A 13,910-nucleotide genomic window follows, 5' to 3' on the forward strand; every position below is an offset into this window, starting at 1 on the left:
GGCAGAGACCAAGACCCCTGCACCTTACAGCTGTGAAAATTACGGACACAAGCCCCAAAGCCATGCTCACTTGCTCTGCATTATCCCAGAAAGCTCCCTTGGTTTCTCAGGGATCAGCACCAGCAGCAGCCCATAAAACATTCAACAGGGCCAGCCCTGAGGAAGTCCTTCTGCATCTGTTAGCATATGGTACTGGGTACCCAGGGCACAAGCCCCAGTATCACACCTGCATGCCCCATGGGAACTGGGAGCAAGGGTCCCTGTGCCCTACTGACCTTGGACAATCACCACTGGTGTATACTCCCTGTAGCATATGGAATTCCCCTGAGGTTTGTGGAGAGCCCTATCTGCACTCCTCTGCTTCAGGCTGGTGGCTGTCGGGCAATAGTCCTGACTCCGTGAGTTCAGGATAACGACACCACTGCCCCTGCATCTCCAGGACTACTGTCAGTACTAGAGTCCTCAGAGCCTGCATTCCACCACTCCAGACACATGACTGCCAGTGTAAAATCCCCTGCATACTTCGTAGGACTGGGACGAGGTCCATTTTATATCCCTCAGTGCTGGGACTATAGCTTTGGTGCTAAAAAGTCATATTCTCCCAGCAAGACCAGACACATCTTACTGTTCCAGGGACCTAGCTGTTAGTGCCACCAGCCCCAGGCTTGCCTGCTGGGGTAAAAGGACAGCCCCTTCTGTGTCCCTCAGTACCAAGAGCAGGGCGCCAGCACCCCAGGTTCTAGTCCCGGTTGGGGCACCAGATTCTGTACTGGTTGCTCTTCTTCCAGTCCAGTTCTCTGCTGTGGTCCAGGAAGGCAGTGGAAGATAGCCCAAGTGCTTGGGCCCTGCACCCACATGGGAGACCAGGAAGAAGCACCTGGCTCCTGGCTTCAGATTGGCACAGTGCACCGGCCGTAGTGGCCATTTGGGGGGTGAACCAACAGAAGGAAGACCTTTCTCTCTGTCTCTCTCTCACTGTCTAACTCTGCCTGTCAAACAAAATAAAAATAAAAATAAAAAAAATTTATTAGAGAATTGATCCAGCAAGAAGATACAGCAATCATAAATCTATATGCATCCAATATAAGACCACTAAGATAAATAAAGTCAATATCACTAGATTTCAAGGGAGAAATACACTCCTATATAATAACGGTGGCTGAGTCCTTCAATTACCCACTGTCATCAATGGACAAATCAACCAAGATACCTCAGAGCTGAACTGTTATCATACAGCAAATGAATCTACAGCCATTTATAAAACATTTCAACCAAAAGCTACAGAACACACATTCAGCACATAGAACATTTTCTAGCAAAGACTGTATACAAAGGCCACAAATCAAGTCTCAGTACACTTAAAATAAAAAAATTTCTTGAAACAAATGAAGATGAAAACACAACATATCAGAATCTGTGGGATGATATCAAAAGCAGTATGAAGAGTATTTACAGCAATAAGTGTCTACCTGAAAAAATTATATGTCAAACAATCTAATGAAGCACTTCAAGGACTTAGAAAAACAATAAAAAAATGAAACTCCAAAATAGCAAGAGCTGAGAATAAAAATCAGAGCAAAAGTAAACAAAATTCAAAGTTAAAATCTGTTTTTTGAAAATTTTTGAAAAAAAAAAAAACTTTTAGCAAGAATGACCAAAAAAAAGTTTTTTTTAATTAAAAATTAAAAATAAAAACAAATGAAAAAAGAAGACACTACAACAAATACCAGAAAACAATAAGTTATAAGAAATTATGATGAACAACTACATGCCAACAAGTTGGAAAACCTCAAAGAAATAGATAAATTCTTGGATACATATAACCTACCAAGATTAAAGCAAGAAGATATTGAAAATCTAAATAGACCCATAGCAAGCAATGAGACTGAAACAGTAATTGAAACTCTCTCATCAGTAGATGCAGAGAAAGCAATTGATAATATTCAGCATTCCTTCTTGACAAAAACTTATAGAGAGAACATATCTCAAAATTCCAAAGGCTACAAATGACAAACCAACAGCAAGTATCATACTGAATGGGGAGAACCTGAAAGCATTTCCCCTGAGATCTAGAACAGATAAGGATGTCCACTTTCACCACTTATTTTTATTATTTTTTTTTTTAGGATTTATTTATGTGAAAGGCAGAGTTAGAAAAAAGGAGAGACAGAAGAAATACAGAAAAAGTGTGAGAGACAGAAAGATCTTCCATCTGCTGGTTCACTCCCCAAAAAGCTACAATGGCTGGGGCTGGACCAGGCCAAAGCCAGGAGCCTGGAACTCTACCCACATCTCCCACACGGGTGGCAGGGACCCAAGCACTTGAGCCATCTTCTGCTGCCTACCCACACACATTAGCAGACAGTTGAATCAGAAGTGGAGTAGCTGAGACTTGAATCAGCTCTCAGATAGGAGCCTGGTGGCTTAACTCCTTATATCACAATGCTGGCCCCCTGTATTAAAGTATATATGCTGCTGAAGTATTAAAAGTATTAACAAGAGCAATTAGAGAAAAGAAAGAAAGGGCATCAAAATTGGAAAGGAGGAAATAAAAATACCCCTGTTTGCAGATGACATGATTTTGTACAGGGAGAAACCTACACATTCATTAGAACTGACAAACTAATTCAGCAAAGCCATTGCACCAAAAAGCAACATACAAAAACAGGAATATTTTATATACCAATAAAGATTTTGCTGAATGAATAATAAAAAAAAATTCCATTCACAAGAATTATAAAAAATTTAAATGTTAAGGAATAAATTTAACCAAAGTAATGAAAGATCTCCACAATGAAAATTATAAAATACTAAGGAAAAAAAATTATCAAGGACACAAAAAAAATGGAAGATAGTCTGTGTTCGTGAATTGGAAGAAATTAATGTCATTAAAATGTCCATACTACCTAAAACAATCTTTTATCTAAAGTCAACGTAATCCCTATCCAATGATAGTCTTTTTTTTTCCCAATGATAGTCTTTACAGAATTAGAAAAGGCAATCCTAAAATTCATACAGAACCACAAAGACCCAGCATAGCCAAAAAGAGCCTAAGCAAAAAACAAAATCAAACTATAGGCACAATATCTGATTTCAAAGCATACTACAAAACTATGGTAATCAAAAACAACATGGCACTGGGTTAAAACCAACACATAGATCAATGTAATAGAACAGAGAGCCCAGAAATTAATCCACATAGATACAAGCCAACTGATTTTTGATAAAAGTGCCGAGAACACACAGGAGAAACTGCAGTCTTTTCAATAAATGGTGCTGGCAAACCAGATATACATATGTAGAAAAAAGAAATTAGATTTCTACTTCTCGCCATAAACAAACATTTACTCAAAATGGCTGAAAGACCTAAATTTAAGGCCTAAAACTGTAAAAATGCTGGAAGAAAAAATACAGGAAACATTTTAAGACATTGGTGTAGGCAATGATTTTTTTAATAAGACCCAAAAAAGCACAGGCAACAAAGGTAAAACTAGACAAGTGAGATTATATTAAACTCTGAAGCTTCTACATAGCAAAAGAAACAATCAACAGAGTGAAGCTACATCTAACAGAATGGAAGAAAATATATGCTAGCTACTTACCTCACAAAGGGTTAATGTCCACAATATATCAGACTCAAAAAATTCATCAACCAAAAACCAACCAATCCAGATAAGAAAAGGGCAAAGCACCTAACAGATAGTTCTGAAAAGAAGAAAAACCCGACCAACAGATATATGAAAAAAATGCTAAGTATCAATTGCCATCAGAGAAATGCAGTCAGAAGCACACTGAGATTCACCCCTGTTGTTGTGGCTGTTAACAAAAAAAGACAGTAACAAATGCTGATGAGGCTGTGGAGAAAGGGGCGCTCTTAAACACTGTGGGTGGGAATGCAAATCAGCACAGGACTGTGGAAAACAGCATAGAGTTCTTTAAAAACTAGAACTAGAACTGCCATATGATCCAGCAACCCCATTACTGGGTATATATCCAAAAGACAGGAAACCAAAGAGATACATGCTGCACCACGATTACTTAGCACTGTTCACAACAACCAAGGTGTCCATCGTAAGATGAATGGGTTAAAAAAACTGTGGTGTATAAACATAACAGAATGCTCTTCAGTCATAAAAAAGAATGAAATCCTGTCTCTTGATGCAAATGGATGGAACTGGAGGACTCATGTTGAGTGAAATAAGCCAGACACAGAAACACAAAGGTTGCATATTCTCCCACATATGTGGAGGACAAAAAAAAAAAAAAAAAAAAAAAAAAACAAAAACAAAGGGTAAAACAATTCAGAACCTTCCATATGAACACAGAATGCTGATTAACAGAGGCTGGGATCAATAACCTCCCAGAGGCCGGCGCCACGGCTCACTAGGCTAATCCTCCGCCTAGCGGCGCCGGCACACCGGGTTCTAGTCCCAGTCGGGGCGCCGGATTCTGTCCCGGTTGCCCCTCTTCCAGGCCAGCTCTCTGCTGTGGCCAGGGAGTGCAGTGGAGGATGGCCCAGGTGCTTGGGCCCTGCACCTGCGTGGGAGACCAGGAAAAGCACCTGGCTCCTGGCTCCTGCCATCGGATCAGCGCGGTGCGCCGGCCGCGGCGGCCATTGGAGGGTGAACCAACGGCAAAGGAAGACCTTTCTCTCTGTCTCTCTCTCACACTGTCCACTCTGCCTGTCAAAAAAAATAATAAATTAAAAAAAAATTAAAAAAAAAAAATAACCTCCCAGAACCTGGTGTGGTTAGTGGATTGTGACAAATACACTAGTAAGATGTAAAAGGTAAAATCAAAAAGGAAGTTTCAGAGCCACCACAATGTCTTCTCCAGGGACGGAAACAGCATGTGACTCACTGAGCTCCTGCCCTGACTGTCAGGCCAGGGGGAACACTGGCAGGTGCAGTAGCCCCAGGCTTACCTGAGAGGAAGGGGATGTGCTCAGTTCAGACTTCAGGTCCTCCAACGTGTGAAGCAAAGACGTCACTGCCTTCTCATTGGAGGATGTCCAATCCTTAATAGTCCTGTAAAAACCATATGGCATCAAAAAGGTTTACACCAAAATGGCATTTCCCAAATGCCTACTGTCCAGAGCTCTAAAACAGCTCTGCTGAAGAGACAAAGACAACGTGTTTAGCGGCCAGCACTGGGATCAGCAGGTTGAGCTGCCCCGTGTGACACCAGCATCCCATATTGGAGTGCTGGCTCCAGTCCCTGATGCTCCATTTCTGATCCAGCGCCTTGCTGGTGCACCTGGGCACTTGCTACCCATGTTGGGGAACAGGATGGAGTTTCAGGCTCCTGGCTTCAGACTAGTCCAATCTGGCTGTTGCAGGCATTTCAGGAGGGAACCAGCAGATGGGAAATCAATCTCTCTCTCGCTTTCACTTTCTCTGTCAGTCTGCCTTTCAAATAAATAAATCTTTTTTAAAAAAGAAAAGAGGTTTACCCAGCATCCATTGCTAACTCCAGGGTTACTTTTCAGGTTCCAGAAAATTCTGTGAGCATAATCTATGCATATTTATGAATTACTCCACTAAGCCATATTTTGTCCATAAAAGTAGGTGGGGACTGGCAACCCAGAGCAGGGTGGCAGGACCTGTGGGCACACACTTCTATGAAGCTTATAAACCTCTGGTCAGGGGCCGGCGCTATGGCATAGCAGGTAAGGCCATAGCCTTCAGTGCTGGCATCCCATATGGGCAACTGGTTCGAGTCTTGGCTGCTCCACTTCCTATCCGGCTCTCTGCTATGGCCTGGGAAAGCAGTGGAAGATGGCCCAAATCCTTGGGTCCCTGTATCTGCGTGGGAGACCTGGAAAAAGCTCCTGGCTCCTGACTTTGGATTGGCAATCAACACAGCTCCAGCCATTGCAGCCAACTGGGGAGTGAACCAGTGGATGGAAGACCTCTCTCTCTCTCTTTCTCTCTGCCTCTCCTTCTCTCTGTGTGTAACACTGACTTTCAAATAAACAAATCTTTAAAAAAAAAAAAAGAAAGAAAGAAACATCCTGCCACTCAGCGCCTGGTACAAGGGCATGACCAGGCACCCACGGGCCACACTCAACTGCTTTCTGCAGCAACTGTGTGCCAATCACTGGAGACACTATCCTAAATGAAACTTTCCTTAGAAATCATGAGTTCTATCACAAAACTCGGGTATGGATGGGAAGACACTGCCAGCTACATTACTTTATACAAAGAAAAAGACAAATATTAACATTAATTTTTCTGCTCATTCTAACATTAGAATGTAAAACTTATAATTTTGTCAGTATCTTTCAGGAGAGTCCTCTCTCCAAACTCATGGAAAAAGGACAGTGAGCTCATTAAAACATGGTTGGGAAATCAAAGACACGCCCCAAACTTCAGAATCTGGCTGAGGCCAGTCCACACCTGTCCACAGTCTGGTTAATGAAGCCGGTCAGCAGTACAGCAGCCCCAAGCAGTTGCTGTCTTATCTTCTCCAGCTCCTGGTGCCGCTCCTGGAGGCAGTCCAGCTCTGAGCCACCGGCCCTGCGGGGAGAGCTCAGGCGAGAACCAGCAGCACACGGCAGTGTCTCTTTGGACTCCAGGGCTCTCACCGTCTGCTGAAGCTGCTTGATTTTATGCTCATCACGCTGGCGCTGCAGTTCTAATTCTCGCTGTTATCAACGGAAAAACAACACGGAAGAGACCTTCAGTGAGTTTTCCAGAAAAACTGACAAGCAAAAGACCAAAATTGGGTGTGTACAAGAGCAGGCCCTCCCCACCAGCACCAGAGCACTCGGAGCAGTCACTGTTCTGTACATGAGCTCCTAACACTGCAGGCTTTGGAAGGCCCCACAGAGTCAACACAGCTTCCACCCAGAGATGGGCAGGCAGGGCACACGCCAGGCACACAGTGGCAAAGGTCCTCATCCACGCTGTGGAGATCTGTGGGGCTTTCCCAGGCCCAAGGCAGACATTCAGGGTCAAAAGGAGAGGCCTGAATGACTGAAGCAAGTTTCACAGTCACCAGTCCCATGTACACACACCCAGGAACACACACCATGCCCAAAGATACATGATAGCACAGACACAGGCAAGCATAAACACACGTGTACTCAGAAACCAGCTGGAGAAGCTTGGGCACAGCCTTGATTTGAGCCAGAGTTACTGGTTTCCCTGACTTCACCTTCCCCTCTGTACAATGGAGGTGCTGGGTGTGGGAACAGTGCCTCAGCAGGTGGGGGAGTTCCCTGCTCCAGGTCGACTCACTGGGCAGGGACAGAGAGAGGTGATCTCAGCAGTAGTGAGCGGGAGTGGGGGCACTGCAGGAAGAGGACCTCAGGAAGGACCCCCCCCAACTGTGCCAGAGGGGTCTGCCCCTGGGACAGCCAAGAGGCGGTAGCTAGAATGGCCCCTCACATTAGGGGGAAACCCCAGAACCAAGAGCAACTCCACAGGGGAGGTGGCTTCAGAGAACCTTCAAGACCCAGATCACTGGCACCAACTCCTCCCTCAGGTGGCCCGGCTCTGCTTTGCACTCGATCCTCCTCACATCACCTCACTCAATGCTTGAGCAACATGAGCAAACAGCGATGATGAATTTATCTATTTTCTGGATGAGGGGGCTGACAGGTTCATAACTTTGGAAAAGATGAAATTGTGCCTGGAGTAACTATCTCAGGAGGCTTCAGCAGCTACGATTAGAGGATTCTGTGATCCAGATTACATGAACTACCCGCAGTAAAAACAGTCCCATAAGGGCTACATCACTTAAAAATTCCCATCAAGGTACACCGTGAACAATAGTTACTAATGTTTAAAACATGTGTGTGGTACTTATTTTTAAAAGAGATTTATTTTATTTATTTGAAAAACAGAGTTACAGAGAGAGGGAGAAACAGAGTCAGAGGTCTTCCATCCACTGGTTCACTCCCCAAATGGCTGCAACGGCCGGAGCTTGGCCTATCTGAAGCCAGGAACCAGGAGCTTCTTCTGGGTCTCCCATGCAGATGCAGGGGCCCAAGGACTTGGGCCATCTTCTACTGCTTTCCCAGGCCATAGCAGAGAGCTGGATCGGAAGTGGAGCAGCCAGGACTTGAACCGGTGCCCATATGCGATGCTGGCACTACAGGCTGAGACTTTAACCCACTGCACCACAGTGCCAGCTCTGGTATTTTTTTTTTTAAGTAATCATGGTGCCACTCATTTTTACAAAAAAATAGAAATTAAATAATAAAAGGAATGGCTGGAAACTTTAGATATGGTTTGGGGAAGTTCTCAAAAATGGAATCACATGGGGTAGAGCTGTGGCTAAGCAGGTTAATCTGCTGCCTATAGTGCCGACATCCCAAATGGGCACCAGTTAGACTCCTGGCTGCTCCACTTCCACATGAGCTCACTCATGATGTGCCTGGGAAAGCAGTGGAAGATGGTCCAAGTGCCTGGGGCACCTGCCACCAACGTGGGAGACCCAGAAGAAGTTCCTGGCTCCTGACTTCAGTCTGGCCCAGCCCTGCCATTGTAGCCATATGGGGAGCAAACCAGCAGATGGAAGACCTTTCTCTATCTCTCCCTCTCTCTATAACTCAAATAAATAAATCAATAACAATAAATAAGTAAATCTTTAAAACAAAAATCATGTTACAAGCAGCTAGAGACTTGCTCCTGGGGGACAAAGGAAACGATACACACATGCACAGGCACACACATGAATGCACACGGGCATGCACAAGCAGGCAGCATGCCAACACTGCACACAAGATGCACACACATCCATGTGTACACACACATGTACCTGCAGACACAACACACACATATGTGCACACACTTGAACATGGAATCTTGAACACAATCACCCAGGGCTCAGCTCACCAGCTTCAGGAAACCACACTCCTGGCCACAGTCTGCCCCACCACTCACACCTCTGATCTACTCCGACTTTGAGACTTCCAGTAGTAAAACACTACAAACTATTTTGAAGGGTTTTTTTTTTTTTAAACTGCAAACAGTGTTGAACATACATGGGACAAGCTGGATGGATAAAAATCATGTTCAGTAATAGAAGCCAGTCAGATTCCATTAGCATGAAGTGTCCGCAAGGACAAATCCACAAGGCCCACCAAGGGCTGGGAGGGGGAAATGAGGATGACTACTTAATGAGTTAAGTGGCTCTCACTGAGTTTGGATAATAAAAATGTCCTAAAATTGACTAATGATGTTACATCTTTGAACTAAAAAACAAAGAACTGTGTAATTTACAGTGGTGAACTCAATGGTATATCAATTGCACCTCATAAGACTATTAAAAATATATTAATTGGGGCCGGTATTGCAGCGAAGCGGGTAAAGCTGCCTCCTGCAGCGCCGGCATCCCATATGGGCACTGGTTCAAGACCCAGCTAATCTACTTCTGATCCAGCTCTCTGCTATGGCCTGGGAAGGCAGTGGAAGATGGCCCAGCTCCTTGGTCCCCAGCAACTGCATGGAAAGACTCAGAGAAAGCTCCTGGCTCCTGGCTTTGGATCAGCACAGTTCCGGCTGTTCCCGCCAACTGGGGAGTAACAAGCAGATGGAAGACCCCCCCGCCCCGCCTCTCCTTCTCTCTCTGTGTAACGCTTTCAAATAAATAAACCTTTAAATATTTACATATATAAATCATATCCCTCATATGAACTTACAAAACTAATACTAAAACATTTTAGAATCTGACTTATTCTTGCAACATTGAGAAGCCTACAGTTTTGTTCTTAAAAATAGGCATCCATTTCTCAATTACATTATGGCAGGCTAATCACTTCAAAAGATCAGACCACTGGTTTTACCATATGTTTTAAAAAGCTTTTCATAATTATACAAGATATAAAAGTAGAAATAATGAAGGCATTTTTTGATAAAAGCTTTAAAAATATATTTAGAGACAGCAACACCACTACTAATCCACAAGACACCAGATACTATTTTATCAAAACAAAGGTTTTTGGTTGACCAAAAAAATGTATCTAAAAATTGAAGGTCATCCTAAACAACAAAAGGAGGGGATGCTTCCCAATTCCTCCTATGAGAACAGTGTCAGCCTGATGCTAAAAACCAAAGACATCACAAGAAAGCTACTGACCAACACCCCTTATGAAGAGAGATGCAAAAAACCTTAACAAAATACTGGCGAACTGGATCTAGCAAGACATAAACACAATTATTTACTATGACTAAGTGGGATTTATCCCAGGAATCCAAGCAGGAATCATTATATGAAAATCCATCAACATAATACTCTGTTATAGCAACAGAATAAAGAAAAAAAATCACAGAGATCAACAGATCCTGAAAAAAATTTTGATAAAATCTAATGTTCTTTCATAATTTTAAAAAACAAGGACAAAGGAACAAGTAATAGAAAGGAATAACCTCTGACATAACAAAGAACACCTACCAAAACCCACAGCTAACGTCACTCGCAGCAGTGAACAGATGAATGCTCTCTTACTAAGGTCAGGAAAAGGCAAGGATGCTCCCTTTTACCACTTGTACTCAACAAGGTATTGGTCATTCTCGCCAGAGTAGCCGGGCAAAAGGAAGAAACAGACTAGAAAACAGAAAATGAAACCATGTCTACCTGAAGATGAATCTGATCATACAGATGGAAAAGCCCATTTAAAGTACAGGACCTAGTAAATTCAGCAAGATTAGAAGATCCAAGATCAGAGCAGAAAAACTGACTTTATAGCTACTCGTGAACAATAATAACCTGAAAACAAAATAACTACATTAAAAAGTAATAAAATAACTATATTTAACAAAAGTATAACGTTTCCAATTTGAAAGCCACAAAAACACTGCTGAGAAGAAATGAAGGAGGCCGGCACTGTGGCTCACTTGGCTAATCCTCCACCTGCGGCGCCGGCACCACGGGTTCTGTCCCAGTTGCTCCTCTTCCAGTCCAGCTCTCTGCTGTGGCCTGGGAGGGCAGTGGAGGATGGCCCAAGTGCTTGGGCCCTGCACCTGCATGGGAGACCAGGAGAAGCACCTGGCTCCTGCCTTCGGATCAGCGCGGCACGGCACGCCGGCCATAGCGGCCATTTGGAGGGTGAACCAACGGAAGGAAGACCTTTTTCTCTGTCTGTCTGTCTGTCTCTCTCTCTCTCTCACTAACTCTGCCTGTCAAAAAAGAAAGAAAAAGAAAAAGAGAGAGAGAGAGAGAGAGAGAGAGAGAGAGAAAAGGAGGGAGGGAGGGAGGGAGGGAGAAATGAAGGAAGAAATGAAGGAGAAGGAAGGAAGGAAGGAAGGAAGGAAGGAAGGAAGGAAGGAAGGATGGATCTAAAGAAATGGAGAGATGTTCATGTTCACCACATTAGAAGACTTACCCTTGTTAAGATGTTACTACTACCCAAAGCTATCTACAGATTTAATAAAATCTCTATCAAAAATCCAATAGCTTTTATTGCAGAAATAAAAAAGCCTATCCTCCCATTCACACAGAATTGCAAGGTGCCCACATGACTAAAACAACTTTGAGGGGCCGGTGCTGTGGTGTAGCAGGTAAAGATACTGCCTCCAGTGCCCGCATCCCATATGGGTGCTGGTTCGAGTCCTGGCTGCTGCACTTCTGATACAGCTCTCTGCTATGGCCTGGAAAAGCAGTTGAAAATGGCCCAAGTGCTTGGGCCCCTGCACCTGCATGGGAGACCAGGAAGAAGCTCCTGAATCCTGGCTTCAGATCGGCACAGCTCTGGCCACTGTGGTCAACTGGGGAGTGAACCAGCAGGTGGAAGACCTTTCTCTCTCTCTGCCTCTCCTTCTCTCTCTGTGTAACTCTTTCAAATAAATAAATAAAAACCTATATATAAAAAAAACTTTGACGAACGGTGTTGGGGGGCTGGCGCAGTGGTGTAGTGGGTAAAGCTGCCGCCTCCAGTACCGGCCCTCCCATATGGGCGCCAGTTCGAGTCCTGGCTGCTCCATTTCCGATCCAGCTCTCTGCTATGGCCTGGGAAAGCAGTAGAAGACGGCCCAAGTCCTTGGGCCTCTGCAGCCATGTGGGAGACCCGGAAGAAGCTCCTGGCTCTGGATTGGCGCAGCTCCAGCCATTGCTGCCAATTAGGGAGTGAACCAGCAGATGGGAGACCTCTCTCTCTCTCCGCCTCTTTTTCTCTCTCTGTGTAACTCTTTCAAATAAATAAATAAATCTTTTTAAAAAAGAAAAGAAAATGTTATGCCCTATGTAATAATAGAGTAACATAAAATCTAATTACATTAGAAAAAAAAAGAAGGGTTTGGAAGGATTAAATTTCCTGATTTCAAAAACTGCTACAAACCCACATGTGGTGTGGTCCTAGGGATGCACAAATAGAACCAAGGAAGAGAGGGGATGGGCCAGGACCACACCCTGGGAACTGTCGGAGCCCTGCAGCTGCTCATGGTTTCCAGGAACGACCGTTTCCGGGCCGGTGCTCGCCAGCTTCTCCTCGTCTCTCTGCCACTTCTTCCACTTCTCCATGTCTGCTGACTCTGCTTCGTCTCCGTTCTCTTCCTTGCATCCTTGTGTCCCTCTTGCTCTCTCATTCCGGTGTGTAACCGCTAATTCTGCCTGCAACCACGCCGGTTCTCCCCTCCCGCTCCAGACAGCATCTCAGCTCTTGCCTTTGGGTCGCGTCCAGGTGGCACTCACCTCCTTCTCTTTGCCGAGCTCCTCACAGCGCTTCTGGACCTCGGCCTCCAGCTGGCGCTGCGTGTGCGCGGCCTGCTGCTGCACCCTGTCCAGCAGCGCCTGCAGCTCGCTCACGCGGCACTTCTCCTCCTTCAGCTTCCGCAGCAGGGCGTGATGCGCCTGTGTCTCCTGCGGCCTCCGGCTCAGCTGCTCCGTCAGGAGCCGCTCGTGCTGCAAGGCCTCCGACAGCTCCAGAGTGCGGTTCCTCTCCGCGTCCAGGCTCTTCTGGAGCTCGGCGAGTTGGCCCCGCTCCTGCGCCAGCAGCGCCTCACAGCGCGAGTACTCAATCTGCAGCTCCTTCTGAAGGTTGTCCTTTGCCGTCTGCTCGTGCTTTAATGCAACGCACAGTCGACTGTGCTGCGCACTCTGCTTCTCCAAAGACAGTCTTAGCTCCTAGTAACCAATCAAAAGCAAAAAATATCTGAATAGTGTTCATGCCCAAATTTCTGTCTAGATGCTTTGACCCAGCAATTACAGCTTCTGAGACTGAGTCTACGGATTCAAACATCTACACACATTTCCGTTACGTTGTTATCCTAACTGCATGGCTGAGGGGCTTTTGGGAAGTGGCGCTGAGTAAATGCACAAAACACATCCCAGACGCAGAGACGTCCTTTATCCCTCCCTCAAAACACCACAGCACGAGCACTCTCACACTCACACACACACACACACACACACAGCCTGCTGGCTATGATCTGCATCTTCCACGCTGGTCAAAGACTGAGGGTAGTTTTGCTCTGAACTAAAGAACACCTGTCTGTCCCCAGCAGCCAAGTGCCCAGCCTGTATCTGATTTGTACACAGATCTCAGAGGCTGTATACTCCATCCGCATTCCACAACCAAACTCCCAGAGGCCGTGGGACTGTGTGTTGTCAGCAGGGCCATCACACTGTCAGCCCCAGAGCGGTCCTGCCACAAATGAACTCTTTGCCTTGTGATCAGCCTCAAACACCTGTCCACAGGAGGCCATGCCAAGAACAGTAAGAAAAGGCAGGAAAAAGAGAGCCCTGCATACTTCCCACTGCCTCCTGCTGCCCAGCGGCCTGACCACCACCCAGGTACCTCCAAGGACTTGGAGCTCTGGGCCTCCCTCTGCAGGTGCTGCAGCTGCTCCTCCTCCAGCTGGCTCTGCAGGGCCCGCTCCCTCGTGCGCTCACGCTCCAGCTGCTGAAGCACAGCCTGCAGGTCATTCTCCTTGCTGTCCAGCACAGACCTATATGGGGACAGCATG

General features: G+C 45.5%; 1 protein-coding gene across 23 annotated transcripts in view; it reads right to left on the reverse strand.

Annotated features, from left to right (window-relative positions):
* The window catches only part of PCNT (pericentrin), a 160,909-nt gene that overhangs the window by 24,670 nt on the left and 122,329 nt on the right, over positions 1–13,910 (reverse strand). For all 23 annotated transcript variants that reach the window (XR_016232182.1, XM_008267246.5, XM_089330409.1 and 20 more), the window contains 4 exons: positions 13,742–13,892; positions 12,637–13,068; positions 6,399–6,646; positions 4,925–5,027 (listed from right to left, as the gene is read on the reverse strand). Coding sequence is in view for 22 of the 23 variants with exons in the window: in XM_008267246.5 (XP_008265468.3) it covers positions 4,925–5,027; positions 6,399–6,646; positions 12,637–13,068; positions 13,742–13,892 (934 nt within the window). In the remaining variant the exon portion in view is untranslated. The remainder of the gene's footprint in view (positions 1–4,924; positions 5,028–6,398; positions 6,647–12,636; positions 13,069–13,741; positions 13,893–13,910) is intronic.

The sequence above is a fragment of the Oryctolagus cuniculus genome, chromosome 4 (assembly GCF_051225735.1).
Source record: "Oryctolagus cuniculus isolate XC-2025 breed Fujian yellow rabbit chromosome 4, ASM5122573v1, whole genome shotgun sequence".
In the NCBI taxonomy this organism is placed as follows: Eukaryota; Metazoa; Chordata; class Mammalia; order Lagomorpha; family Leporidae; genus Oryctolagus; species Oryctolagus cuniculus.